This window comes from Crocuta crocuta, unplaced genomic scaffold, assembly GCF_008692635.1.
Source record: "Crocuta crocuta isolate KB4526 unplaced genomic scaffold, BGI_CrCroc_1.0 scaffold475, whole genome shotgun sequence".
NCBI classification, from domain to species: domain Eukaryota; kingdom Metazoa; phylum Chordata; class Mammalia; order Carnivora; family Hyaenidae; genus Crocuta; species Crocuta crocuta.
In genome coordinates, this window is record NW_027529518.1 from 1009809 (window position 1) to 1018444 (window position 8636).

Genomic DNA, 8636 nt, shown 5'->3' on the forward strand with positions numbered 1-8636 from the left:
CCCGAGAAGAGCGTCCCCTTTTTGGGTCTGGGGGAGGGTGGGGACAGAGGGGGAGGGGATTCCCTTGGCTTCCTTGCAGTGATTTGCTTGGGCGGGCATCAAAGCAGCACTAATTGGAAACCACTACAAGTAAAAAAATCCTTNGAATTTTCTATCATTCCAAAGATTAGCCCGTACTTTTTTCTCTTTTCCCTTTCCCACCTGTTGAATTTCTAATATTCTGCCAAAAGTTACCTTCTCTAAGAAGCCTTTCTCAACTTTTGCAGGAGAGCTCCTAATTTCCCCAGCTGTGGTGCTGCCATACTTTTGGACACGGCTCTGCTGTGACACTCGCCCCCAGTGTATGAAAATTATTTGTGTCTCTCTCTCTAACTAGGCTGGGAGCTCCTCCTATTCATCAGAGTCTAATCCATACACAATGCTGAGCCTATAGATGGTGTTGACAAATGTTGAAAGAAGCAGAGTCCTATTTAGGGCAGAATGACTTGTACCAGACCCGAAACTCGGTGATTCACTCAGGACATACTTTGTTGTTTTGTTCAGAGGGTGGAAGGCACCACTGAGCTTACAAAACTTCCGAGCCAAACCAGAGCAGCGGTCGGCGATGGAGTGGGAGTAAGCATTGATTTTGGACCAGAGAGCTGAGATCAGCTTTTGTTCTTTTCTTTCTAGGTCATTTACTAGCGTCACCTAATCCATTGCCCCTTTAGACCAAGTCAGAGGGGGAGGGCCCTGCAGGAAGGAGAAGGGCGAGATGAATACACAGTTGTAATTTCACAAGGGCGGAGGACTGTGTGACTTTCTCACACGTTGGCAGCAGCTTGGTTTATACGGAGGCAGGATGGACTGTTCGACTAGAGATTCGGGGCTTGGAAAGAGGACAGATACTGCTCACGCATTCCACCAAGTGTTACGAGGGTGCGTGGATGACAGAGTAAACAACATCCTATGGGAAGTAAGAAAAGAGACATTCAAGCGGGCAAAGGCTGACGTCTGGGAAGCGTTGAGGATTCTAGAGCTGGAAAGGACTACAGCAATCACATTCCTTCTGTTCTGATCGCTACTTGTGCCTCTTGTTTTACTCTGTTTTAAATCTGCTGACCTATATTTGCAATATTTCTACCTTAACGGAACACAGGTGGCCTGTGAATCCCATACACAGGCCACCAGTTGAGTGTCGCATTGCCTTTAAACTGAACTGTGCCATTTCTAAGATTAGTTGTGTGTTGCAAACTACCCAGTTGGGGGCAGACAAAACAAACAGATGACTTCTGAATGCTACCAAAGGAATCCTGCATTTCTTTGTGTGTTGTTATTTTAATAAGGCAAAGGGCTTTTTAACTCATAATCAGATTCAGACAGCTTGCTCCATGGACAGAATGCTACAGTGGGGTTCCTTTCCAATTATCATATTTTTAACCACGGAGGCTGGAGCTTGGGCATGGGTGTGAGGGGTGCTGGAGGCACATGTATTTTTCTGGAAGATGTGAAATGTTGTGCAGAACAAACTCAGAAATTTATAGAGGTACTAACACTGCCAAAACAAACCCTCCTAATAACACCAGACTGCGGGCGCCAGGGCACCGAGCAGCAAGAGATCGTCTAACCCACAACTCTCCCCTCTCCCTAAAAGGGTCTACAGTGCCTGTCGGAAGGAGTTGAAGGAAATCAGACATTCTCCTCTAGTTTTGCTTTCTTATTCTGCCAGGGAATTCAGAAAGAACGGCTCCACCTCGGACTCTAAGGCTTGCAAGAGACAGAAGCAGCATCATAGGGCACGTTCATGTTCCCGACATCCACAGGAGTCTTGCCTGACCACCACTTACTCAGGCCTACAGGCTCTGTAGCTGTTCTTACCATCTTTTCTCTCCTTTGGGGTTAGCAACGGTCTAAACATGGTGTCCAGTCTGGGTGCCTGGCCAAGAGCCCATTCATCACTTTTATTTTTCCCTGGAGGAATCCATACCTCAGAGCCCTCTCTGGTAAGGCCACAGGGATTGAGTCCCACGGAGCCCAAGACAGAGGCCATGGCAGAGGGGCCTTGATAAAGCAGGACCTCCCGCTTACTCTGAAACGTATCTAGGCTGACAGGGTAGTCTCAGAATGGGACCAGGTCAGTGTGTTTAGTTTGAACAAGCTCTGCGTGTGATTCTGTTACAAATTCATACACCACCCCCTCCGCAAAGGCCCACTTATGGCTCCTTGGGCAGAGGCTCTTCTTACCGGTAGGCTGCCTCTAGGGATAGACTCTTTTTCACTTATAAAACTAATTTGGTATTATTTGCATTTAAGTCTATTTCCACATTAGACTGTTTTGGAGAGCTAGATTGTGTCTTGAGTTTTGATGCCCAGTACACATTCTGGCACATAATAGGTATTTCCTAAATTTCTGCTCAGTTGAATAAAGCAATATCTATATATAAAGTACATATTTTAGATACTACTANGCTCTGCGCTGACAGTGGGGCGCCTGCTTGGGATTTTCTCTGGCTCCCTCTCTCTGCGCCCCTCTCCCGCTTGTGCTCTTTCTCTCTCTCTGTCTCTCAAAATAAATAAACATTTAAATAAATATATAATACAATATAAACATAAATTTTTTACTTCAGTCCAATATGCAAAGGGTTTTCTCTAGTTAAAGATCAAAGACTGAGGTTAATTTCTCAGGTGGTTTGGGCAGAAAGTGAAAGCAATGGAGAACAACAGACAAAGTCAAGTCAGGCGTTAAAGAAGGTCTGGAGAAATGACCACATTGTCTTCCCAGAAAGACAAAAAGCTTCCAAAGAAACCCTATGCTATAGGGAAATGGTTGTCAAATATTTTGGTGCCAGGTTGTCAAATATTTTGGTGCCAGGACTCCTGTGGTGGTTTTTAAATATGTCCACAAATTCTTCGATACTCTTTCCTTCAAGAGGTGGAATTTAATTTCCCTCCCCTTGAGTATGGACTAGAATTGGTAACTTGCTTCCAACAAACTGGTGTCCGAATAGATGGTATGTCACTTCCCAGACTAGGTCAGAACAGACACCACAGCTTTTTGCTTGTTCTCTTCCACGGATCGCGTGCTCTGGGAAGGCCGGCGGCCATGTCACGGGGACACTCACGAGACCCATGTGGTGAGGAACTGAGGCCTCCTTTCAAAAACCGACACTAACTTGCTAAAATGTGTAAGTGAGCCTCCCTGGAAGTCGATCCTCCAGCCTTGACAACACTTCATATGACTGCAGCCCCAGAAAGTGACCGAAATTTCTTTAGAGGCTGAGAACTACCCAGCTATACTGGTCCCAAATTCCTGACAGAAACTGTGAGGGTAATAAATGTTTGTTGCTCTATATCGCTATTTCTTTGTATGATATATGTTTGATATTCATTGCTTAGGAATTAAAACTCAGGAAAATTCTACTTATTTACTTACTTATTTATTAGAAACCAACAATGAGCCATTATAAGTTAACATAAATAACACTCATGAAAAAAAGGGTGAGAAAGTGATACTGTTTTTGCCTTTTTACAAAACATCTTTGGCCCGGCTTCACAGGAGGCAGCTAAATTCTCCCAGTGGCTCCCACATTCAATCTGCTGCAATGCCCTGTTTTGGTTGAAGTATATAAGCAAGACCCCACTTCACATAGATATAGACTTAGCAAAAGGAGCACCTCACGCGCTCCCTGAAAGGGCCTCTGAATCACAATTTCAAACTGTTGCTACAAGGAAACTAGAAATCTCGTAGGTTGGAAGTCAACAAAAGAGAAGAAAATGGGATTTCTGAAATGTTTCTGTGGAAGACCGTCTCATCTCACACATCAAACTAGATGATGTAAGACTGAGAATGATTACTTCCCAAACTCCTATAGTAAACAGATATGGACGGAATAACTGAGCCCACATCTAAGATGTTACTTATTTCACCTCTTAATTTTCCATCTCTGAATTTCCATCTCTTAATTTTCCAATCTCTCCCAGTTCCCTCAAAGTCATCAGGAAGCAGAACTCGTATCTAGCTATTCTTGAGCCAGTGGTAGGGTGGGCGGCATGTGCAGTCCTTTCCGGAAGGCACTTTTCCTAGATTTGTGTTACGATTCCCATCCAGTGTCTACTCCTAATTTGTAACCATGAAGCTAGAACAGGGAAGGAGGGGATCTCAATAAGGGAGGAGGAATGAAGAGAATGAGGATCAGAAACAAATTTTACTTTAGTCCCTTGACTGCTGTCTTAAGAAATAGAAACAGAATCCTTCATTTTTATTTTTTAATTAAAAAACATTTTAATGTTTATTTTTGAGAGAGAGAGAGCATGTGAGAGCAGGGGAGGGAGGGGCAGAGAGAGAATCCCAAGTGCTGACAGCATGGAGCCTGCGGGGGAAGGGGGGGGAGGGAATTGATTCCAATGACCATGAGATCATGACCTGAGCCGAAATCAAGAGTTGGACACTCAACCGACTGAGCCACCCAGAAGCCCCATGAATCCTTAATTTTATATACTTAAGAGAATGCATATAGAACGTGCAGTATGTGTATACACATGAGTGTGTCTTGTCAGTTTCTCTCTGGTAAACCTGACCTGGATGCACTGTTAGCACCAGGGAAGTCATAATGAAGCCATAACATTGTGAGACCAGATCATAAGCAGAAAATGTTTTGTTTAATCAATAAATACCTTGAATAGAGAAGTCCATTCCACCCTGTGTTGCTGTACTAGATATTTACACATGGTAACTTTACATTTAAATATGGCTTAGATATAATACAGTATCTTTTCTCTTTAACACTGACACGTGGTAGTATTTAATTAATCAAATGCTCTACTCAGAAGAACTAAATAATGTGTATTTAAGAAGCTTCACTCCAAAGGTTTTTGAACTTAAAGCACAATTGCTAATTGTATGCTGAAATAGAGGAAAAAAAAAATCCCTCTCACCTTCTTCGGCTGGATAAGGTTTCTTCATGTTCTACATGAGCAACTTTTAATACCTTCTTGTCAATAAACAGATCTTCAGGATAATAAGCAGATCTATATTGGCGCTGTTGAGAATGGGCACATAACTTGCCAATCTGAAAAAGAAATGCAATATAATTACGTGATACTTTCACAGATATGATAGTAGAAACAAATTCTGAAATGCACTTCAATTTCTTCCTCAATTTCTTTTTAAAGAGCAGAACGAAGCTATTACTGGAGTCAAAAAAGGTGATATGCTTTTAAGGCAAAGAGCCCGTCTGTGGAAAAGGAGGCTGAGGAGTGTGGTAGTGGGGCTCTGAGCACAGCCTATTCAAAGATTTCCTAAGATGAAAAATGCCTTTTCTCCATAGTGAAGTGCACCTTTGAGAGGACCCTCTACACAGGACTGGCGCTACTGATACCAGTCAATGGCACTCAGTATTTATTCGTATGAAGAAGTTCACAAATGGGAATTGCAAAGTTTGGGAGGAACCGGTGTGGGAGGTGAGGGGCTGTGAACGATGTGTAGAGTAGCCTGTTAATAGAATTACAGCCTCCCATGCAGAGTGTTCCCGACTCTTGTGAGCATTTTGCTATAAGACCCAAGGTGGAATATTCTGAAAGATGTCAATGTAGTTGCTCAGGTGATTTTCCTAAAAACACCCAAGGGACGGAAGAAGGCAAAGCAACTAATCAATAGCCAGTGTCGTCAGCTATGAATCATGTTATATTGCCTAAGCCCAGGACTGAGAGTACTAAGGAACAGAGGTGCAAGGAAGTCTACCTTCTCTCCTCCTTTCTTCCCTCTTTTGTCCTGCCTTCCTTTCTCTACCCATTCATTTGTTCATTCCAAAGTATTTATTGGTGTCTCCCTCTAAAGCTTAGTTCTAAATGATGGGGTTCAATTATTTGTAGATTTCTATTTTTTCACTTTCCGACAAATGCCTAAGTGAACTTCCCGTATTAAAGAAGTATGCATTAACATGTCTTCCTTATGCCTGACACTAAGCTAAATGTTACTAATCTCATTTTATAGGTGAAGAAAGTGAGGTTCAGGCAGGTTAAGTTACTTGCCCACAGCAAACAGGTAGTGGATTCATTTTGTGACTTCAAAGTTTATACAATATCATCTTCCTAGATGATGATACTTGCTTTCCAGTTGCTTACACACTCTATTTTTTAAGTTTATTTATTTTCAGAGAGAAAAGGAGCATGAGGGGAAGGAAGATCAGAGAGAGAGAGAGAGAGAGGGAGAAAGAGAGAATCCTAAGCAGACTCTGTACTATCAGTGCAGAGCCCGATGCGGGGCTTGAACTCATGAACCATGAGATGACCTGAACCTAAGTCGGACACTTAACTGACTGAGCCGCCCAGGCGCCCCTCTAAGTATATAAAAAAAAATTTTTTTAACGTTTATTTTTGAGAGAGACAGAGACAGAGAGACAGAGCCTGAGCGGGGGAGGGGCAGAGAGAGAGGGAGACACAGAATCCGAAGCAGGCTCCAGGCTCCAAGCTGTCAGCACAGAGCCCGATGCGGGGCTCGAACTCATGACCCTTGAGATCATGACTTGAGCTGAAGTCAGACACTTAACTGACTGAGCACCCAGGTGCCCCTCTATATTTTCTTTTGTATAAAAGGAATTCCCAGTCTTTCAAAACATAGCCAAGGTGAATATACAGATTGTATACTTTAGGAAAAATTTTAGCAACAGCTAGTGAAGACAGAGGTTATACCTTTTATCACTTTTGTACCTCCATGGAATTCAGACTGAATTTTGCACACTGTTAGGCTCTCAGTAAAGGCAAGTTAAATGCAGTAAATTGAAGGAGACTCCCAGTTATCAGGCCTGGCACACCATTCTCCCATGCGCTGTGTGTGGTAATCGTTTCTGGATTTCTCAAGATGGCCCTGACACCATTTACTAAACTATATCTTTATAAAAGCATAAATGACATTAAGTTTGTATAGCTTTGTAAAGTTTTCAATACATAAATAAATTCTTGAATTAGAAATAAAATCTAAAGTCAGTAGTGGCATCCTCTCCATTGACGAAGGACAGCAGGCCAGCTATTCCCAATCATGTATCTCAATGGAAATGAAATAAAAGTTGCAGACACTTTGAAATACACCATTTGGCTTCGGATCGTATGATACTGGATTTTGCAGATTTGTTTATGAAATGCTATTTGACTTGGGCTGATATTAACTTCAAATGAAGAATCTGTGTTCTCTGAGTTTGTCCTAATTGGTAGCAGTCTGGTAGGGTGCGTTAGGCTAGGGGGCTGCCTGGCTGGACTGGGGAGTTCAGTTCCAATCACTTCCAAAGCTTGTAAGGCAGACACAAATAACTGAGGCCAGACTGTGCATCCTAAAATTATGTTCAGAGAGATATACATATTTACTCTGTCACATTCCTGGTGAAGATTTGTAGAACAAAACCTTGATGTTCATTCCATAAATGCCTATTTATTACTCTGCGAACATACATCAGTGTGAGAGTCTATTTCACCAAGATCAAAGTATTCTTTGAACATTCCCGAGCACAGGACACGTTCCCTTGACCGACACCTGTTTCAAATCCAGCACTAAAGTCCAAACCTTTCACACGTCTTCTACTGTAGCTTGTCTATGCACAAACCAGAGCTGTGAAGCCTGCTTCTCCACTGGAAGTCTGCTTTTTGTATCAGTGAATGCTAATTGGGCCACAGCAAGATTTTAGTTTCTAACCCCCTCCCATCCTACTGGAAAGGGGTTCAGCTGACGCTTAAATAGGAAGGTTAAGAACAAATGAGAATGTAGCCAGTGTGACCGTCCTTCCCAAGCTACCCAATGTGGTGTTGTCAGGAAGACTTCCCAAGGCTCCGTGTGGGGTAAGGGGCAAACAGTGATGTCCTGCCCATCTGAAATCTGCCTCATCTTATCAGACAGGCTGTATTTTCTTCCACCAATCTGCCATGATGCACATTCTTCTCATCTACAAAGAATCTGTCAAATGTAGACACCCTTTGGGCTCTTCTCTGCACATCTTCCACCTCCACACCATGGGAGGCGAATACTATGAGCTCATTTGCGAAGGGGATGCAAAAAGAAAACTTAATTTCAAAGAGATGAAGTAGTCACATTAAAGAGGTCCTTTCAGCCTCCCGCTTGGGCAACATCAGGCTATGCTAGGAAACCTGGGTCTTACTCTACGGCTGCACTTGCTGAAGGGGCACCAGCCTCCCACGTGGCATTTTAGAACTCTGTATCCTGCCTAGAAGTTTTAGGCTCTTAAATAAGCAGTGCAATCCAATATCCTTTCACTGAGTAATGTACCAGGTCAAAGATGCCACTATCTTGAAGTTTTGTTAGTTGGAGGGAATTTATTGGATCGGTGAGTGTCTCTATCAACAGACCTGGGATCGAAAACCCTTTCATTTTCCATGAACTGTGATTCCTAATGGTGCCTTTGTTCATGCGGCAAACCTGTGGCAGGGAAAGCAAGAGTGCTCTGACGTTATACGACTTGAAACATAGGAAGACTGGGCCTCTGACCGTATCTAGGCAAGCAGGTCATCCTACTAAACTTAGAACCATTCTTTTCTAACCAGGATCCAGAAGCACTGGCTTTGGAGATGCGTGAGGAAAATACACCGCTAGGGCTCACCCACAACAAGACTTTTTGACCTAGTCCACAGTTTCACTCCACCTGTAACTCTGG

At 43.1% G+C, this 8636-nt stretch overlaps 1 protein-coding gene across 1 annotated transcript in view; it reads right to left on the bottom strand.

Annotated features, from left to right (window-relative positions):
* The window catches only part of GPC3 (glypican 3), a 349971-nt gene that overhangs the window by 88252 nt on the left and 253083 nt on the right, over positions 1–8636 (bottom strand). Inside the window, exon 3 of the mRNA XM_077760811.1 lies at positions 4915–5048. Coding sequence (XP_077616937.1) covers positions 4915–5048 — 134 coding nt within the window. The remainder of the gene's footprint in view (positions 1–4914; positions 5049–8636) is intronic.